Source organism: Tenrec ecaudatus, chromosome 12, assembly GCF_050624435.1.
Source record: "Tenrec ecaudatus isolate mTenEca1 chromosome 12, mTenEca1.hap1, whole genome shotgun sequence".
In the NCBI taxonomy this organism is placed as follows: domain Eukaryota; kingdom Metazoa; phylum Chordata; class Mammalia; order Afrosoricida; family Tenrecidae; genus Tenrec; species Tenrec ecaudatus.
In genome coordinates this window covers 70,213,499-70,234,910 of record NC_134541.1, presented here as the reverse complement: position 1 = coordinate 70,234,910, position 21,412 = coordinate 70,213,499, and the positions used below count along the sequence as shown (strand labels likewise).

General features: G+C 37.2%; 1 protein-coding gene across 9 annotated transcripts in view; it reads left to right on the top strand.

Annotated features, from left to right (window-relative positions):
• The window catches only part of CCDC15 (coiled-coil domain containing 15), a 124,796-nt gene that overhangs the window by 47,942 nt on the left and 55,442 nt on the right, over nt 1-21,412 (top strand). For 8 of the 9 annotated variants that reach the window (XM_075564134.1, XM_075564137.1, XM_075564132.1 and 5 more), the window contains 2 exons: nt 15,644-15,736; nt 18,660-18,763. In XM_075564134.1, coding sequence (XP_075420249.1) covers nt 15,644-15,736; nt 18,660-18,763 — 197 coding nt within the window. The remainder of the gene's footprint in view (nt 1-15,643; nt 15,737-18,659; nt 18,764-21,412) is intronic. The other variant, XM_075564136.1, reaches the window with a different exon arrangement.

Genomic DNA, 21,412 nt, shown 5'->3' with positions numbered 1-21,412 from the left:
GATGTATGGGTTGTTATAAGAGCTGTAAGAGCCCCCAATAAAATGACTTATTAAAAAAAAGATTGCAGTATGGAAAATGAGGTCGCTATCAGTTGGAATCAACTCAGAGGCAATGCTTTTGGTCTTTGCTCTTCATGGAGTTGGGAGGGGTAAAACTGAGCAAAAAGAAGATTCCTGTTTCCTAGCACAGTATGTGTAGGGTTGAACCTTACCTAAAGAATTTTTTTTGTGTCTTTATTCCTGGTAACCCAAAACACCACACTCAGTACCATCAAGTCAAAACCAACTCTTGGATCACTGTAAATAACCCTCCGTAACTTTGGAATTTCCTCGAAGATTGAAGTTATTTTGCTAAGAAATCCCAATGACACCTACTTAGGAGGTATGCTAATGAGGTGACTCTTGACTAGGGGCTGGCCATGCCTAAAAGACCCAGGCATGATATATCCATGTCAGCTGACCTCACGTAAAGGTGCTTCAATCAGTCTTGTCTACATAATGAAGCTCTGTGGGGGTTCTGGTTGGTGATAGATAATGAGACACTGGGGAAGGTACCATATCCCTTTTTGCGACGTGGAAGCTCCACATGTGAACCCTCTCAGATCTTACCCCTTATATTTCTCCACTTATATCTTCTTTTACTGTACTAAAACTATAATCATACGTTTAGCACTTTCCTGAGTGCTCTGCATATTGAATCAAGAGAATAATGGGCAGTCAGTCGGTAGATCAGAAGTGAGAGAGGAATCCATTGGATTCCTAACAGAATTGAACTGTTGTGATCCATATAGATTTGTTTCATTTTTTAAAAATGGATACTATATTTTCAGTGAATATTTCCACAGTAGTTTAATTTCCATTCAAGAATTTCTACAAAAAATAATAATTTCTGTACGAATTGTTCAGTAACATTGACTATATTCTTCACAATGCAGAAACATTCTCACTTTTTCTGTTCTGATTGCTCTGCTTCCATTAATCAGTTTCCTTGTCCCCTTACCTTACCATTTCTGTTTTTAAGTTATTACTGACCAGTTTCATACTGATGATTTTTCAAAAGAGCATGGCACTCATGGGTGACATTTTTATTTTGTGAGCCAATCTGTTACTTTTAACAAAAGGTGTTCTCATGACTTTTTTTTTCAAAATTGGAGTTTCTTCAGCCAAGTCTCAGGGATTCCTCTAGTTTCAACCAATCGAGTAAGTCTGGATTTTTAAGAATTGGAGGTTCTGTTCCTCATTTTCCTCGGTCTATCAGAATCCATTTATTGTGCCCCTGATCAGAATAGTTAATAGCAGTAACCACTAGTTCTTGTGGTCTCCGAGTAAATGAGGCTGTGGTTTATATAGACAATTAGTCTCATAAACCAGTTTCTTCTTGAAATTTTGACTTCCTTCTTTCTCTTTTATTCCAGTTAGAAATCAATAGTTGTGTTTTAGATGGCTGCTCACAAGTTTTTAAGACCCATAGAATACTCAGCAATTTAGAAGGTAGAACCTAAACTTTATGAACTATGTTATACCAATTGATGAAGTTGTCCTATAGGACAATAGCCTAACTAAGCCTTCACACCCAGAAAACCAATTCCCTGAAGTGTTTGGTTATGAATTACTTTTAACTATCTTAATTTTCTTCTCATGTATTTTATTATATGTATAAATGCATATACATGTACAGGTACCTGAATATACATGGACATATACCCACATTTATATCCCGATTCATGTATCTACTTGCCTACATAGAGATACACCTGCACATAGAATTTTGGTGGTGTGGTGAGGTGCCATCAGTTGGTTCTGTTCTCATGGTGACCTTATGGACAGCAGACTGAAACATTGTTGATTCTGTGCCATCATGTCCATCAAAGTCAGACTGAAGTACTTAGCAGAATTCTTAAATGTTTCCATCACTTGCTTTTCTGATTGGTGTTGTGAATTTGAATAGTATGTATTACTTGGCTTTCCTTGAAGTTGTATAGATATTATCCTACCATAGGCAATATTGTACTTTAAGATAGGTCTTGAAATATTATTTTGACAATGAATGTGACACTAATCCTCTTGAATTTGACATTCCCAGCATAGTAAGCCATGTGAGTGACTAAAAATGACTTAGGGTATTAGTCTCCATGCATCCTATTTTCATTTTGAGGACTTCCAAATGTCATTCGTCATACATTCCATGTTCCAATTACTTGTGGATCCTTGCAGCAGTTTCTCTTTTATTTCTTTGTTTCACATCTGTATATAAGCTGGGTTTAAAAAAATCATTTTATTGGGGACTCGTATAACTCTTATCACAATCCATGCATCCATCCATTGTGTCAAGCACATTTATTTGTACATTTCTTGCCATCATCATTCTCAAAACATATGCTTTCTACTTGAGCCCTTGATGTCAGCTCATTTTCTCCCTCCCTTCCGCGTGTCCCCATGAACCCTTGATAATTTATAAATTAATATTATTTTGTCATGTCTTACACTGTCCGACGTCTCCCTTCACCCACTTTTCTGTTGTCCATCCCCCAGGAAGGGGGTTATATGTAGATCCTTGTAATCGGTTCCCCCTTTCCACCCCGCCCTCCCTCCACCCTCCCAGTATTGCCACTCGCACCACTGGCCCTGAAGGGATCATCTGTCCTGGATTCCCTGTGTTTCCAGTTCCTATCTGTACCAGTGCACATCCTCTGGTCTAGCCGGGTTTGTAAGGTAGAATTGGGATCACGATAGTGGGTGCGGGGGAAGCATTAAAGAACTAGAGGAGAGTTTTGTTTCATCATTGCTACACACAGCAACTTCTTATTTTGAGTTGTACCCCATCAGCATAGAAGGTTCTGAAAACTTTATTCTGTGTACATCATTAAGAGTGACTCTACTTTGAGGATACAGCTCTTCCCCAGTTGTGTTTTGAGTTCCTTCCAACTTGAGGGGCTCATCGTCCCAGCACCATATTTTCCAGTGTTCTGCTGTTATTCATAAAGTTTTCAGTGGATAATCCCTCAGAAGTGGATCCTATTCTTTCTTCTTACCCTGTTCACAATCTAGAAACTCTGCTGAAACCTCTTCACCATGGGTGACTCTACTGGTATTTGAAATGCTAGTGTCACAGTTTCCAGCATCACAACATTTAAGCCACCGCAGAACGACAGACTAACAGATGTGTATTGGTATACGTCCCTTAGCAATTACCAAAAGGTATTTTCTGCGTACATCTTATTGAAACCATTTACATTTGTCAAGCTGTACACACGTTACACTCATTCATCCCTACCGTTCCCATCACCAGAAAGAACAGTTTTCTATTTAGAGAGAGAATTGCCTTCTTCACTTTCCTGCTCCCACCCGTCTAAGGAGTCACTAGTGAATATGTTGTAGATGACACCTAGTTGGGTTTGACTCACTCAATGCTCCTGTGTACAATGGAATAAATCACTGCCCAGTCTTAGACACTATTGTCACAATTGTTTTGTTGGAGCCCATTAGTGCAGCCAGTCCATCTCATGAAGGGTCTTCTTTTTTGTTAATGTCCTTTTGTCTTTCCTCTTATGTCAAGCTTGATATGTTTTTCCAGAGACTGGAACTAATGCGTCCAAAGTGTATGAGACCAAGTCTTACCGTATTTACAATAGATTTGTTTGTTCTTCTGGTAGTCAACTTTTCAATTTTCTCTGTCAGCACCATTCAAAGACTTCTCCAGTCTTGCTTTCACCTGAGTATGAGGCAATTGAAAATACAGCGGCATGGGTTGGGTGCACCTGAATCCTCAAAATGACATATTTAATCTTTAACACTTTAAAGTGATCTTAAAGATTGGTCCAATATAGTGCATTGATTGTGTCAATTGTGATCGAAGTAAATTGAAATTCTTGACAACTTTATTCTTTTCTCTGTTTTTAATGATATTTATTGGTCCACATGTGGGGATTTTGCATTCTTTACATTAAATTATAATCCATAATGAAGTATGTAGCAAGCACTTCATCACTAAGTGCTTGAATACATTTCACTTTCAGCCAGCAAGGTTGTGTCATCTGTATATTGCAGGATAGTACTAAGTCTTCCTTGAATCCTGATGCCACATTCTTCTTCATATAGTCCCGTTTTACTGATTGTTTATTTGCTTAGCATAAAGATAAATAAATATGGTGAAAGAATACAACCATCAACAATACCTTTCCTGGTTTTAAACCATGCAGAACCACCCCTTCTTTTTTTTTTCAAGGGTTCATGAGGGAGGAGGGACCAACCCCCTTCTTCTGTAAGGACTGCCTCTTGGTCTATGTACAAATTCCACATAATCACATGAAGTGTTCTGGAATTCCACTTTGCAATGTTATTCATAGTTTGTTGTGATCAACACCTTTAAGTGCACATAATGAACATAATTTTTGTATATTTACCTATTCATGTCTTTTCATAAGAGTGAGAATATATAATATTAGGGGGTGGGGTATGTGTGTGTATGTGTGGCTATAAGAAAGATTTGGGTTACTCAACAATGTTCTCCAGGTTCATCCCACCTTATATGATGTTTTGATAACTCATTTTTCTTTATTGCTGAGAGGTACTCCATTGTATATATGTAGTACATTTTATTGTTATTTTAATGTTCTTATGAATTAGATGACATGCATATCATAGTTTTACATTCTGCCATTCATACACATTCTGATTCAGCTCCTCCATGGCAAAATCCCCTCAATGTACCATTATTTCACTTTCTCCATGTTTCCTGTTTCCATTCCTCCTTCTTGCCTAACTCTGAACTTAGACCTTGGGTAAATGCTGCACTTTTGAACTTAAATGATTGCCTACTTGAATTCAAAGGTGAGTTCAGTTCCAGACCAGAAAGTTAAGGTCCATAGACTTATGGGCCCTACCAGTCTCTGTCCAACCAGTAAGCATGGTCTTTATTGTGATTTGGAGTTTTATTACAAGTTTTCTTCCTGCTCCATATAAGTCCTTCTCATATGATCCTTTCCCTAGCAATTGATTGTGGAAGCTAGATACTATCTAGTTCTTCTGGTTTGGGGGTTGTGGAGACTTCTGATTGTAGGGTCCACTAGTCAATGAAATAATTATTTCCATCACCTTTCTTTACTCTGGACTGTGAGACAAAAATTATTACACCTTTTAAGACCGTAGTAACTGTTCACTAAAGTAAGATGTTGGACATTGTCTTTTCAAATTATACTATGCTAATTGACCCATGGTATTCCCCAAGACACTGTTTCTGATCCACCAAACTTAGAAATTCATTCCTTCAAGGTATTAGGGTATGTGCAATAAGTTTTCATAACTTTCCCCCCCCTGTATCCTCCAATACATTCATACTTGGTGCAAACATAAGTGCATATATGCAGGTATTCTGTCAAACTTACACATATTCCTGGGTTCATACGTACTCTCCCTCTCCCACCCGCATGCGCACTGTAGCGTCTACTTGTAGATTCCTACTGTTGCAAAGTTTCATCTATAGCAGTATTTGTCTGTTACCTTTTATATTTGTAAGTACCCTAGTGTCTTCCTTAGTTTCCATTATTTTTTCCAATCCTCCCTCTTATTGTGTATTGCTATGGAAGCACAATATCAGAGAAATGCTTACTTGGGTTTTATTTACCATGCCAAGCCATTCAACTGTGTGGACTGTTGATGGCCTTGAGGAGAATGGGACTTCCAGGACACTTCATTGTGCTCAGATGGAACTTATACATAGATCAAAGGCAGTTGCGCAAACAGAACAAGGAACTACTGCATGGTTTAAAATCAGGAAAGGTGTGCATTAGGGGTTGTATTTTCTCATCGTACTTACTCAGTATGTATGCTGACCAAATAATCAGAGAAGCTGGATGATTTGAAGAAGAATGTGGCATCAATATCCAGATGACACAATCTTGCTTACTGGAAGTAAGGAGGGTGTAGAGCTCTTGCTGCTGAAGAGAGAGGATTGCAGCCTTTGTTAAGGATCATAACTCAGTATAAAGAAAACGGAAATCCTCACAACCGAGAAAAGATTGAAAGTGTCAAGCATTTTGTTTTGCTTGACTCAACAATCAGTGCTCAAGAGATCAAAAGACATATTTAATTGGGTAAATCTGCTTCACAAGAGTTCTTTAAAGTATTCAAAATCAAGGATGTTACTTAGAGGATTAAGATGTGCCTGACCCAATCTATGCCATTTTCAGTCGCTTCACATATATGTGAAAGTTGGACATTGAATATTAAAGACCAAAGAAGAATTGATGAATTTGAATTTAAGGTGCTAGTTAAGAATTTGAGTGGACTGCCAAAAGAACAAACAAATCTTTCTTGGAAGAAATACAGCCAAAATGTTTCTTAGAGGCAAGGATGATGAGACTCTGTCTCATGTACTTTGGACTATTGTCAGGAGAGGCCAGTCCCTGGAGAAGAACATCATTGTTTGGTAAAGTAGAGGGGCAACAGAAAAGAAGCTGGCTCTCAACAAGATGAATTGAAGCCGTGGCTACAACAATAGACTCAAACATAAGAACAATAGAGAGGATGGCACAGGATCAGGGAGTGTTTCGTTCTGTTGTACATAGCGTTGCTATGAATCAGAATCAACTCAATACCTAACCAATAAAGTCCCTTGTCTGATACATAATTATAAATGTCAAAGATTTTTTTCCCAGTCTGTTGGTTCTCTTTTTAGTCATTTGATGAAGTCTTTTGATACACATACCGTATATACTCAAGTATAAGCCAAGTTTTCCAGCACATTTTTAATGCAGTTTTTATGGTAAATTAGGTGCTTCAGCTGATATTCAGGTTGGCCTATACTCGAGTATATACGGTAAGTATCTAATTTCTAGGAAGTCCTAGTTATCTCGTTTTTTTTCCTGCTGTGTGTGCTCTTCATTATCTTGGATAGTGTATTTATTGCCATATGTTGGGGTCCCAAAATTTGTCTCTACTTTTTTATTGATGATTTTTGTTTTAGGTTTTACATTTATGTTTGTAATCCATCTTGAGCTTGTGACCCCTTCATTATTCTACAAATGGATATCCAGATTGCCAGCATCATTAGTTAAGGATATTAAGGATATTTCTCTAATATAATGTGTTTTGGCTCTTTGTGAAAGACCAAGTTTGTCTGTAGGTGAGTGAATTTATTGCTGGACTCTATTCTGTTCCATTGGTCTCTGTATCTCTCATTGTGCTAGTACCATATTGTTTTGACTATCATGGCTACGTAGTAGCTTGTGAGATCAGGAAGTGAAAAGCTAAATCCACTGCCATTCAGTTGATTCTGACTCATAGCAAACCTACGTAGGGTTTACAAGAATCTAAATCTGTATGGGAGCAGAGGGTCTCACCTTCCTCCAACAGAGCAGTTGATGGGTTTGTGCTTAGTAATTTTATGGTTACTAGTCGAATGCTTGCCTGAAGACCACACCTCCCCAAGTTCACTTTCTTTTCTATTTTTAGTTGGTAATTAGTTTTTCCATTGTTTCAATGAATGATGCTGGGATCTGGATTAAGATTGCGTTATATTTGTAGATTGCTTTGGGTATTATTGATGTTTTCCTAAATCTTCCTATTCATGACTACAGTATGTTCGTCCATTGGTGTGGATCTGTTTTGGTTTCCTGTAGTACTGTTACGTGGTTTCCTTTGTGCAGCTCATTTGTTTCCCTGGGTAGATTTGTTCTTAAGTATTTCATCTTTTGCATGAATGGCACTGTGTTCTTGGTTACCTTTTCAGAGCTCTCTTTGTTAACAAAAAGGAATCAAGCTGATTTTTGTATGTTGCCCTTGTACCCTGCCACTTTGCTGAGTCTTTCAATTAATTTCAATGATTTTCTTACTGAGTGGGATGTTATGTGTATAGGATCATATCCTGCAAACAAAGTTTTACTTAATTGGTAATTCACATGCATTTAATGTCCCTTTATTGCCTGATAACTCTGGGTAAGACTTCTAGCACAATATTGAATAGGAGTAGTGACAAAGGACATGCATATCTGGTTTAATTTCTCCTCTTTGATAATTTTGTATGTATGCCTTTCATTTTGTTGAGAAATTTTCTTTTATTATTTATTTTGTTGAATCATTTTATCGGGAATGAATGTTGGATTTTATGAAATACCTTTGTGTCAACTGATATGATTATGTGGTTGTTTTCTTTTGTTATGGATAACATTGATTTTTAAAAATATATTGAACCATCCTTGCCTGCCTGGTATGAATTTGAGTTGGTCATGATGTATTAGTTCTTTTAAAGTACATATATATAGTTGAATTACATTGACTAGGAACTTGTTGGGAATATTTTCATCAAAATGAGGGATTTGGGCCTATGCTCTTATTTTAGTGATGTCTCATGTTTGTGTCAGTGCTTCGCTTGCTTCATAAAATGAAATGGGAGTTTTCCATCTTTATTTTCTGGAATAACTTGAGAATTGGTGTCCGCTCTTCTCTGAGTGTTTGTAGAATTTCCATTGAAACACTCTGATCTTGGAACTTTTTAAATTGGTAATTATTTTATGACCTGCTCAGTTTCTTCTTTTGTTATGAGTGTGTTCTGGTTTCCTCTTTCAGTCCTTATTATACTATATTTCTAGAAATTTGCCCATTCCTTCTAGGTTTTCAAATTTGTTCCAGTTCAGTTCTTCATAGTATTCTGTTATTTATTTATTTAGTTCCGTTGCCCATTTTATTTCTTGTGTTATTTGCTCCTTCTCAATCTTTTCTTTTTTAGATATGCTAGTGATTTGTGAATTTGTGAATTTTTCTAAAGAATTACCTTGTTGATTTAAAAAAAATTTTTCTGGTTTCATTTATGTATGCTCTAATTTTTATTTCTTTAATTCAGGTGTTTGTATTCTTATTTTGCTGCTCTTTTTCTAGTTGTTGGAAATGTTGGGTTAAGGTGTTGATTTTGGGTCCTTCTGTTTGGATGTATGTATTTATTACTCTGGATTATCCTCTGAGCATTGCTTTTACTGTGCCCCAAAGGTTTGGGGTATGTTGTGTTTTCATTCTCATTTGAGTTAAAGAAATGTTTTTGCTTCATTTAAAAAATTTCTTCTATTAACCAATTAATTTTAAGTGAAGTATTACTTATTTTCCATTTACCGTATATTCTTGTGTATAAGCTGAGTTTTTCAGCACATTTTTAATGCAGTTGTGTGGTAAAATTAGGTGCCTGGGCTGATATTTGGGTCGGCTTATACTCGAATATATACGGCATTTGGTATCACTTCTGCCCGCCTTGATTTTCCTATTGTTGAGTTCTAATATTTCTGTATTTATAAATGTATCGAGGCTTGTTTTGTGCACCCACATATAGTCTATTCTAAAGAATGTTTTATGTACAGTGTAAAAGAATAAGTTTTGTTATTTGATGGAGTGCTTTGCATATGTCTATGATCTCATGGTTGATTGTGTTGTTTAGTTCTTTGCTTCTGCTAGTTTCTTTCTAGTTGTTCGATACTTTATCAAAAGTGTATATTAAAGTTCCCTATTCCTATTGCAGTTGTTTACTTCTCTTCAATTGTGTAAGAGTGTGATTAATGTATTTTGTGGTTCTCTCATTGAGTACATGTGGATTTATCATGCGTATCTCCTTTTGTTCAGTTGACACTTTAAGAATTATACAATACCTTTCTTTGTATCTTATTGCTGGATTTTCCCTTACATTTTATTTGAACAGAAATTGAATAGTGCTACTCTAGCTCATTAATGATTGACATTAACTTGATACCATATATACTCATTATTGTTGTTTTGGGTTTTTTGCTTTGTTTTGCTTTATCTTGTTTTTTGTGGATATTATTATCTCTGCAGGTCCATCTAGGTAAGATAGGCGGGATAAACAATCTGGAGGAGGAAACAACGAACTGACCATTGGGGGCGGGGTGTTGAGGGGGCGGGCATGGGAGAAGGGGAAGGGGAGAAGGAAGTGGGTGTAAACAAACCCTAGGACAAGGCAACAAGTGATCCAAAAGTGGTGGCTAGGAGTGCGTAGGAGACTCGGTAGGGCTTGATCAAGGGCAGTATAACAGAGAGGAATTACTGAAACCAAAGTGAAGGCTGAGCATGATAGTGAGACATGAGGAAAGTAAAAGGAAATAGAGGAAAGAACTAGGAGGCAAAGGGCATATACAGAGGTCTAAATACAGGCATGTACATATGTAAACATATTTATATGATGGGGAAATAGATCTATGTCCATATATTTACAGGCTTAGTATTAAGGTAGCAGATAGACATTGGGCCTCTACTCAAGTACTCCCTCATTGTAAGAACACTTTGTTCTATTAAACTGGCATTCCATGATGCTCACCTTCCTGACAGGGTGGCTGAAGACAAATGGGTGCATAAGCAAATGTGATGAAGAAAGCTGATGGTGCCCGGCTATCAAAAGATTAAACGTCTGGGGTCTTAAAGACTTGAAGGCAAACAAGCAGTCATCTAGCTCAGAGGAAACAAAGCCCACATGGAAGAAGCACACCAGCCTGTGTGATCACAAGGTGTTGATGGGATCAGATATTAGGGATCAAAGAAAAAAAAATCATATCATTGTGAATGAGGGGGATTGTGGAATGGGGACTCAAAGCCCATCTGTAGGCAACTGGACGTCCCCTTACAGAAGGGTCTCGGAGAGGAGACAATCCAGTCAGGGTGCAATATAACAACGATGAAACATAAAACTTTCCTCTATTTCTTTAATGCTTCCCCTCCCCCCATCATCCCAATTCTACCTTGTAAATCCAGCTAGACCAGAGGATATACACTACTACAGATAGGAACTGGAAACAGGGAATCCAGGACAGATTAACCCCTCAGGACCAATGGTTAGAGTGGAAATACCAAGAGAGTTAAGGGAAGGTGGGGTAAAAAGAAGCAACCAATCACAACGATCTACGTATAACCCCCTCCCTGAGCGATGGACAACAGAAAAATGGGTGAAGGGAGACGTTGGACATTGAAAGACAAGACAAACTAATAATAATTTATAAAATTATCAAGGGTTCATGGGAGGGTGGGATGAGGAGCTGGTACCAAGGGTTGAAGTAGAAAGCAAATGTTTTGAGAATGGTGATGGCAACAAATATACAAATGTGCTTGACATGATGGATGGATGATTGTGATAACAGTTGTATGAGCCTATAATAAAATGATTTTTTTTGGTGGCCCGTACGGGGAAAATGATTTTTTTAAAGAATTATACAATACCCTTCTTTGTAGCACATGCTGGATTTTGCCTCACACTTCATTTTACCAGAATTGAGTAGTGCCACTCCAGCTTCTACTGATCAACATTCACTTGATACCATATGTACTTGTGCATAAGCCGAGTTTTCCCACACGTTTTTATGCAGTTTTGGTGGTAAAATTTGGTGCCTCGGCTGATATTTGGGTCGGCTTATACTCGATATCTAGGATATATTTTATAATTCGATTTTAATCTATTTTTGTCTCTTTTGTGTCTTTTTGACAGCATAGTGTTAAGTCCTGTTTTTTAAAATCATTTTACTCATATAACTCTTCTCACAGTCCATACATACATCGATTGGGTAAAGCACATTTATTTGTACATTCATTGCCCTCATCATTCTCAAAACATTTGCTCTCCACTTAAGCCCCTGGCATCAACTCCTCATTTTATCCTCCTTCCCCGCTCCCTCCTCCCTCATGAATCCTTGATAATTTATAAACTATTATTTTATCATATTTTACACTGTCTGACGTTTCCCTTCACCCACTTTTCTGTTGTTCATCCCCCAAAGAGGAGGTTATATGTAGTTCCCTGTAATTGGTTCCTCCTTTCCACCCCACCCTCCCTCCCCAAGTCCTGTTTTCTTATTCGTTTTGATAGTCTTTGTTCGTTGACTATTGCATTTAATTCGTTTACGTTTGGTGTAATTGTTGATAAGTAGGAATTTATTGCTGTCCTCTATGTTTTTATGAGGCAATAGTTTCTCTACATTTTTTTCTCTGCTGAGTTTATTTAATGTTTAGATTTTAGTATAATGTTCTCACTGCTGTTGTTTAGTATTTACTAGGTCTTTATGAGGATCCATGGTGATGTAGTGGTTATACATTGAACTGCACACTTCAAGGTCAGCAGTTTGAAACCACCAGCCACTCCATGGGAGAAAGATGGGGCTTTCTACCACCATAATGAGTAATAGTCTCAGAAACTCACAGACAGTTCAACCCTGACCTATAGTATCACTATGAGTCAGCATTGACTCAATGGCAGTGAGTGAGAGGTTTTTATTATTTCTCTTTTTTTTTAACAGTTCAACCCTGACCTATAGTATCACTATGAGTCAGCATTGACTCAATGGCAGTGAGTAAGAGGTTTTTATTATTTCTCTCTTTTTTAATGAGGTTTATTCACTTTCTTTGAGGTAATCTGTATTTTATTAATTTCACAAATTTAAAAGTCTGTTCCATCCTGACATCTACTTGACTTTTACATTCGAAAGTATTATAACTTCACTATTCCCTCTATTTCCATTGCAATTGTCTTCATTACAGATTGATATCTCTGGTTCTGTGTTTTCATACTTGTAGGCTTGTTTTATTTTGAAAATGTCTATATCTGGGTTGACTTCTGAATGGTGTTGTCATGTATATTAATCTCAGGTTGTTGTGTACTGTTGTCAGTTCTATCCAAATAACTCAGCTTAATATTTCTTATAAAGTTAGTCAGGCTTATACAAATTCTTCTAATTTCTGACTAGAAATAGCTTAATATCTCTGTTATATTTGATGGACTGTTCTACTGGATACATTATTCTAGCTTGGCAATTTTTTTCTTTGAGAGTTTTATATATGTCATCCTATTGCCTTCTTGCCTGCATAATTTCTATTGAGAAATCATAAATTTAATATTATTTTACCCTTTTGTAGATAAGTTTCATTTTCTTGAGGTGCTCTTAGAACTTTTCAGTTTTCTTTGATTTTAGAAAGCTTCTTTATGATATGTCTTGATGATATCTTTTGTATGCGTATCGCCTCATTATTCATGATATTATGGAATTTTCTTCTAACAACTCTTCAACCATTTTTTCTCTGTTTTTTGTTTTTTTGTTCTTCCTGGTCTGGTATTCTGATCACAGGTAAGTTTTATCTCTTGATGATATCCCATATCATTCTTATGCTTTCTTGGGATTTTTTTTTGTTTGTTTCTCTAGCACATTATTTTTGAGAGTTTTATCTTTAAGCTCAGTAATTCATCCTGCTATTGATTGAATTCTACTCCTTTCCTTTTTCAGTACATTATCTATTTCTGAAATCTTAGTATTAATTTGTTGGATTTGTAGGTGGTGTTTTTATACAAGTTCTAATTTTCTTTACATATTTTGTCAGTTCTTGTGCTTTTCTGGCTTATTCTGAAGTTTTTTCTGAGATTTTTGTTTGTTTGATTTTTAGTTTGTTTGTAGTTCTGTTGTTCTTTGTCTTAATTCCATCTGTTTTAAATATCACCAGATCGATTTCCATAGTGGCTGTACATACCTACAGGTCTACCAGCAGTGGATGAGAGTGCCTGTTTCCCCACAGCCCCTCCAACACTTGTTGCTTTCTGATTTTTTTGAATTGGGCTACCTTTGAGGGTGTTAGGTGGTACCTCATTGTTGTTTTAATTTGTATTTCTCTTTGGCTAAAGATTGGGAACATTTTCTCATATGTTTATTGACCATTCTCATTTCTGCCATTGTGAAACTTCTGTTCAGGTCCTTTGCTCACCTCCTCAGAGGGCAATTAGTTTATGTCTTTTTGAAAGCCAGCAAAGTATTGTTGATTTTAGCAATAAGGCCTTTGTGTGATGTGTCATTGCTAAAGATGTTTTCCCAGTCCATGGACCTCTCTTATTACTCTCGTGGCGAATTCTTTCGATGTACACCAGCATTTTATCTTCAGTATATCCCACTTGTCAATTTGTGCCTCCTCTGTGTTTGTGCCCTTCCCTATTTCTGATAGCCTGTGTATTCCCTGTGCCAAAGTTCTCACTCAGTTTGGTCCCAATTCCCTCCTTGATGGCCCTAATAGTTGGGGGGTTTCAACACTTTAAAGAGGTCTTATGCAGCAGGCTTGCCCAATGTAATAACGTCATTTGACTTCTTCATTGTTTTTTCTATGTGTGTGGATTTGGGATTTAAATATGATGAAATCCTTGATTTCATTTCAGTTGTTTCTGTTTATCATGATGTTATCAATTGATCCAGTTGTGAGGATTTTTATTTTCTTGGCACTGAGTTGTAATCCAAACTGAACGCTGTAGTCTTTAATCCTGTTCACTATCAGCTTGCAAGGTTGTGTCATCTACATAGCACAGGGTGTTAATGACTCACCTCCAGTGCTGTGTGCTTCAAATAATTCAGCTTCTTGAATTATTTGCCTAGTATACAGATTGAATAATTATACTAAACTTGACACACACTTTTGCTAATTTTATACCATAGAGTGAGCTCTGATTCTATTATAAGAGCTGCCTCTTAGTCTTTATACAGGTTTAATGTGAGCGCATTTTGTTCTAGAATTCGTATTCTTTGCAGTGTAATTCATAATTTGTTTTTCCCCAAAGTCTAGTGCAGAGGTTCTCAGCCTTAATAATGCTGCAACCCTTTAATACAGTTCCTCATGTTGTGGTGACCCCCCCCAACCGTAAAATTATTTTTGTTGCTACTTCATAACTGTAATTTTGTTACTGCTATTAATCAGGCAACACCTGTGAAAGGTTGTTCGGCCCCCAAAGGGGTTGAGACCCACAGGTTGAGAACCACTGATCTAGTGTTTTTGTATAGTCAATAAAACACAATCAATGAACATCTTTCTTTTATTCTCTGCTTTTTAACTTGATTCACCTGACATCGGCAATGTCCTCTTCAGAATCCAGCTCAAAATTTGGGCAACTACCTATTGATGTATTCCTTCAAATTTTTAAAAAATTTATCTTCAGCAAAATTTTACCTGTGTGTGATATAAATATTTTTCAAGCTGAAGAACTTGGTAGATATCTTCACTTCATTCATCTTTGTTTTTAGTAGTTGGCTACTATATTTGAATAATTGTTATATTAACTTGTCTTCCTTCTAGGCATATGGATATGATCCTATCACTAAGAAGATTATATGTCAGGATAGATCTTGAATTTCTCACTATGAATGTGATACCATTCATTTGACATAGTAGACCATATTATTATCTGATTCAAAATGACTAATACTAGTTAGTCCATTTTAATATATTAATGCTTATGATATTGATCTTTATAAGTTCCATTTCATTTTTAAAACTTCCAATTTTTCTAGATAAAAACTTTGATTAAAATAGATGTTTTCAATGGGTCTTTTTAGAGTTGTGCCATATCAGCAAATCAAAGTTTTAAAAGCTTAATTCCATTTGCATTATTAAGGTTGATTCTATTTTGTGGTGACAGCTCTTCTTCAGTTCTGTATGTGTATGCATTTTTGTATATCAGAGGTTCCAAAAAGTTTATGGAAAATAAAATTAATATAATTTTTAAAATCACTTGTGTGTGTTATGATTATATGTAATCTTTATCTGACTAACTTCAGAGTCAGTAGGCAAAATTTTCAAAGGATTGCTTGGGCTAATTTTTGGTAATATTGTCATTTTCTGCTCTTGGACTTTATAACAGGTTTATGATGCATATCAATCAAGACTAATTACTGAAATGCAAGCCCCACTGGTACTTCAGTCTGGAGTAGATGAAGAAGAAGAAAAGAAAGTGGTATGCAATAATGTTGCTTTGGACACCAGTATTTCTGTTATGATATGTGTAATTGGAAGCAATTTGTGTGCCCCAACACATTAAAAGTTAATATTACAGAGTGTAGTTAAAGGCATGGACTCAAGCTTAAGAACAATTGTGAGAGGATGGTGAGGACTAAGCATTGTTTTGTTCTGTTCTGCATAGGTTCAGCACTGTTATAGGTCATAACCAGCTTGATGGTACCTAATAACAACAACATTAATGCATAATTACTTGAGTCATCATAGTATCTTGACTTTCATTTTAATTTACCCTGGTGGCATCGTGCTATAGGATTGCTATAAGTTGCGTTGCAGTCAGCTCATTTGCAGTCAGTATGTATAGATATCATAAGAGGGCAAGTCAAAAAGTGTTGCTGACAAAATTATAGAAACTTTTGTTAAAAATAACAAAATAGAAGAGCTATTTTTTCTCAACCTAGCTTCCATCTGGGTCAATACACTTCTGAAAGTAGTGTTCTCATCTCTAATCCTTCCCTGAAGAATTGTGTGCTCTTCTGTTTACAGGGGGGTACCAAAAAAATTGGAAATAATTTTTTCTGTGCAGAGCATTCATAGTATACATTTTTCCCACTAGGCAAGCATTGAACAACTCGTTCTGAGATAGTGCACCCAGTGGCATCACCTGGGAAAGTTCTCTGATCACAGTGAATTTTTGTGTAAAAGTGGTTCGCTCGAACCTTGTTTTTTGTGATGGTCGATTGAGGAGAATAGTGAGTAGCTGTGGAATTTCGTTTCCTGCTCGGGAAAAATGCCGCAGAAACTGCTGTGATGTTGAGCACAGCTTGCAAGGACAGTGCTGTGGGAAAAACTCAAGTGTGCAAGTGATATTTTCATTTTTAAAAAGGTGAAATGTTGGATGATGACTAACCTCATTCTGAATGTGTCAATTTCCTGAATGGACAAAATGTCGACTCATAATACATTTGGAGTTCCTTCCAGCAGGTCAGACTATTACTCAAGCTTTCTATTTAGAGCTTCTGATAAGATTGCATAACAGTGTGTGACAAAATAGGCCTGATTGGTGGTAGACAGGACTGGTTTTGCCACCATGACAATGTACCTGCTCACACTATCTTGGTGTGCCAATTTTGGGCAAAAAACAGCATGCTTCTCTTGCTCCACACACCTGACCTTGCTCCATGCAACTTCTTTTTGTTTTCGCGAATGTAGAGGGACATGAAAGAAAATGATTTGACAACAGAACAGAGGTTCTCAACCTGCAGGTTGGGACCCTTTTGGGGGTTGAACAACGCTTTCACAGGGACCACCTGAAACCATTGGAAAACATATATTTCCGATGGTCTTAGGAACCAAGACACTGCTCCTCTATCCATGTCCAGGCGGGTCCACCCTCATGCAATATGCCCACATATGAGTACCTGGCGTGAAGACTTACCCATGCTACATCATACTTCAAGACAAAATTTCATTTTATTTGTAATTAGGAATAAATATTTCACAATATATAATTGTATATTGTTTTTGTGATTAATCACTATGCTTTATGTTCAATTTGTAACAATGAAAATATATTGTGCATATCAGATATTTACATTATGATTCATAACAGTAGCAAGAATACAGTTATAAAGTAGCAATGAAAATAATTTTATGGTGGGGGTGGTCACCACAACATGAGGAACTGTATTAAAGGGTGGTGGCATTAGGAAGGGTGAGAACCATTGACGGAAGAAGTGAAGAAAAAATGAGGGAGGTGCTGTCAGTTACCCAAACAGATGAGTGTGAAAATGTTTCTAAGAATGGAATGGCATATTTTGAGAAGTGTATTAAGTGTGATGGAGAGTGCTTTGAAGGTGGTAGGTTGTTTTGTAAAAAAAAAAAAATGTACCGTATACTCGAGTATAAGCCAAGTTTTTCAGCACATTTTTAATGCAGTTTCTCTGGTAAGAGTAGGTACCTCGGCTGATATTCAGGTTGGCTTATACTCGAGTATATGTGGTAAATACATAGCTTTGAAAAACATACATCGGCGTCTGGGGTTCTTTTATACCACCTGTATACCTCATCAAAGTGACAGTTTGGGTATCCTGTAGTTCTTTTTCAGTGTTCTTGGAGTTTAGCGAGCACGATGAAGTCTGAAGGAAAGATCTAGGTTGTAGGGTAAGGTTTCCCAAGGAAATTCTGCTAGGACATCCCTTGCTACCCTCAGATGGGGAAAAATTCCTCTGCCTTTTTCTTTCTAAAGTAATTTTGAATTTTCTTAAAACTTTTTCATAATAAGCCATCTTGGTTGTCTTATATCTTTTCAGAAAATCTATCAGGATTTCCCCAGAAATAGTCACTGTACCCTTCTGAGGTGACCTCTGTGCTTTCAATGTTACTGACCTAGCAGAGCCTATTGTGGACTACTGTTTAGATGGTTTTTAACGCAATGAAACCTGTTTAAGTATATTGTTGAGAGAGCTTTTCTGCAGCCATCCACTGACACTAAAGACATGTTTAAACGTATTTTGTTGAGAATAAACCTGAGTATCTATTGAACTGGGGCCTTAGGAGCAGTACTTTTTGACTTGCCTTCATATATCTTAGATTATCGTACATGATAGTTTCTTGAGTATTGACAAAAATTATACAAAGGACAAACTAAAATGCTTCTATCCCTTCTCTGGTTTATCCACAACAATTACTATTCAAAAAATTACTGGAAAATGGAATTAAACAATCAAAATTTTCCACATACTTTTTAAAGTCCCCTCATATATACAAATCTTACTTTGCATAATATTATCCCAAGTCCTTATAAAAAGGAATGGTAAGACAGTCCCATGTGACTTCTGTATCATATAGTTTTCTATGACACAAGATATTTTCTTTCTTTTGAGAGCAGAATTTCAATAATCACAACTTCTTTCCTTTAGCGGCAAAAGCAGTACCTAAGATATAAACGACTTTTCATGGATATTGAGCGAGAACAAGTAAAGGAACAACGAAGGCAAAAAGAACATAAGAAGAAAATAGAAAAGTAAGAATTCTGATCCTTATTTTGAATGTGGGGTTATCAGTTAAGAGGTTTTTGGAAGTTAAAGTTTAGTAATATCTAGGCAGTGGTTTTACCTTCTGATCTATAGATGGAAAAACTTTTATTTTTTCATTGTAAAATAAGCATAAAATAATTCAGTGCCATTAATCACACCATTAATGAGAAAGAGCTACTTTGGGTCTGGGCAGGTCTTCACTGAATTTTCCCTTAGCCCTCTTTTCTGGTCATCTTTTTTAGCATTCAGTTTCTTTATGTGACCTTTTCCCTTGGTTCTTTGGAAAACAGATTGGGAGAGTTCCCCTCAAAGAACTGAAAAGGTGTTACCTGTGTTGTACAAAGAAGCAATTTGGGAGAAGGGGAAGGCTGTTTTTCTTCACCAGAGTTTGTTAATTTTGCCCAGGGGATTTCTAGGGTTGAGTGACATCTTTTAATATAAATATTTATTAAAATAGTTTTATTGGCATATACTCCACATATCATTACAATTTAGTTGTTCAGTCCTATTAATGTTTATGCAATAATCACCAAATTAATTCAGAAATTTTTAATTGTTCTTATTTCACTGCTTTTCCATTTTATTTTAGTGAAAAGTGCTTCAAACATACAAATAAGGAAGGAGCTTGTAATGACCATCAGTTTACCCATGATGTAACCTTGTGCCACATTTGCTCAAGTTTTTTTCTTTTAATCATTTTATTAGGGGCCCATACATCTCTTATCACAATCGATACATAAATCCATTCTGTCAAGCACATTTGTACATTTGTGCTGTCATCATTTTAAAAGCATTTTCTTTCTGCTTGAGCCCTTGGTATCAGCTCATTTTTCCCCTCCCTCTACCACCTCCCTCCTTCCCCCTTGATAATTTATAAATTGTTATTGTTTTGTTATGTCTTACACTGACCAATGTCTCCCTTCACCCATTTTTCTGTTGTCTGTCCTTCAGGGAGGGGGTTATATTTAGATCATTGTGATTGGTTTCTCCCCCCCACCTTCCCCTTACCCTCCTGGTATCGCTACTCTCATCATTGGTCCTGAGGGGCTTATCTGTGCTGGATTCCCTGTGTTGCCAGCTCTTATCTGTACCACTGTACATGCTCTAGCCAGATTTCTAAGGTAGAATTGGGGTCATGATAGTGGATGCGAGGAAGCATTGAAGAACTAGAGGAAAGTTATATGTTTCATTGGTGCTATACTACACCCTGCTTGCTAGTCTCTTCCTTGTGACCCTTCTGTAAGGGGTTGTCCAATTGTATACAGATGGGCTTTGGGTCTCCACTCTGCTCTCCTGCTCATTCATATTAATTAAATTTTTTGTTCTGGGTCTTTGATGCTTGAAACCTGATATCATTGACACCTCATGATCACACAGGCTGGTGTGCTTCTTCAGTGTGGGCTTTGATGCTTCTCAGTTAGATGGCCGCTTGTTTATCTTCAAGTCTTTAAGACCCCAGACGCTATATCTTTTGAAAACTGGACACCATCAGCTTTCTTCACCATATTTGTTATGCACCCATTTTGTGTTCAGTGATCGTGTAAGGAAGGTAAGCATCACGGAATGCCACATTAATAGAACAAAGTGTTCTTGCACTGAGGGAGTACTTGAGTAGAGGCCAATGTCTGCTACCTTGATACTTAACAAATAAATGTATGTACATAGATCTATTTCCCTCTCCTTATATATAAATATATTGACATATGTACATACCTGTATGTATAAATGCCCTTTGCCTCCTAGTTCTTTCCTCTGTTTACTTTCCTCTTGTCCCGCTATCATGTTCAGCCTTCATTTGGGCTTCAGTAATTCCTCTTTGTTACATTGCCCATGATCAAGCCCTACCAGGCATCCTTCATCCTCCTCGACATCGATTTTGGATCACTTATTATTCCCTTGTTTCTGGGTTTGTTAGCACCCACTTCCTTTCCCTGCCTCCCCTCTCCCGTATCCCCCTGGAATTATCAGTCCCGTTGTTTTCTCCCTCGGATTGGTTATCCTGCCTATCTTATCTAGATAGACATGCAGAGACAATAATAAGCACAAAAACAAAGCAGATCACAACAAAACAACAAAAGAAAACTGAAAAAAAACCCCACAAAAACAACAAAATAGAACCAACAACAAAAAAAGAAAAGCCTATAAATAGTTTCAGGTGTTTGTTGACCTTTCAGAGTGTTTTCCAGTCAAGTCTGATGGGGTGCCATTCCCTCAATGCATTATTCCCCTTGGTGCTCTGTTCCACGCCCTATGCGTTTTGCCCGTGTGGTGGGGTCAGACAGGGCACAATTCCCGCCCGCACTGTGTGTCCAGTGTTGTCCCTCCTAGCGATATGGTTCAGTGAGGGACATCTTGTCTCCTGGTAAGGCCAGCCCTATGGTCCTCTCTGTGCATTGACTACTCTGAGCACGAATATTGTCTTTGGGGCTTGGTGGGCCAGGATCTGTGCCACTCTTTTTCCTTTCCTCTTCATTTTCTCCTGTGTGCTTTGATCTGGTGCGCCCTTCCCCTTGTGTTGTAGCTTCAGTGTTGTCCTCTGTATTGCATTCTTCTGGGATGGGGGCAAGGGGAATCCATGTAGTTGGGATTGGGGCTGGCCCCACAGACCTCTCTGTTGGTTCCTTGCTTCTTGTATG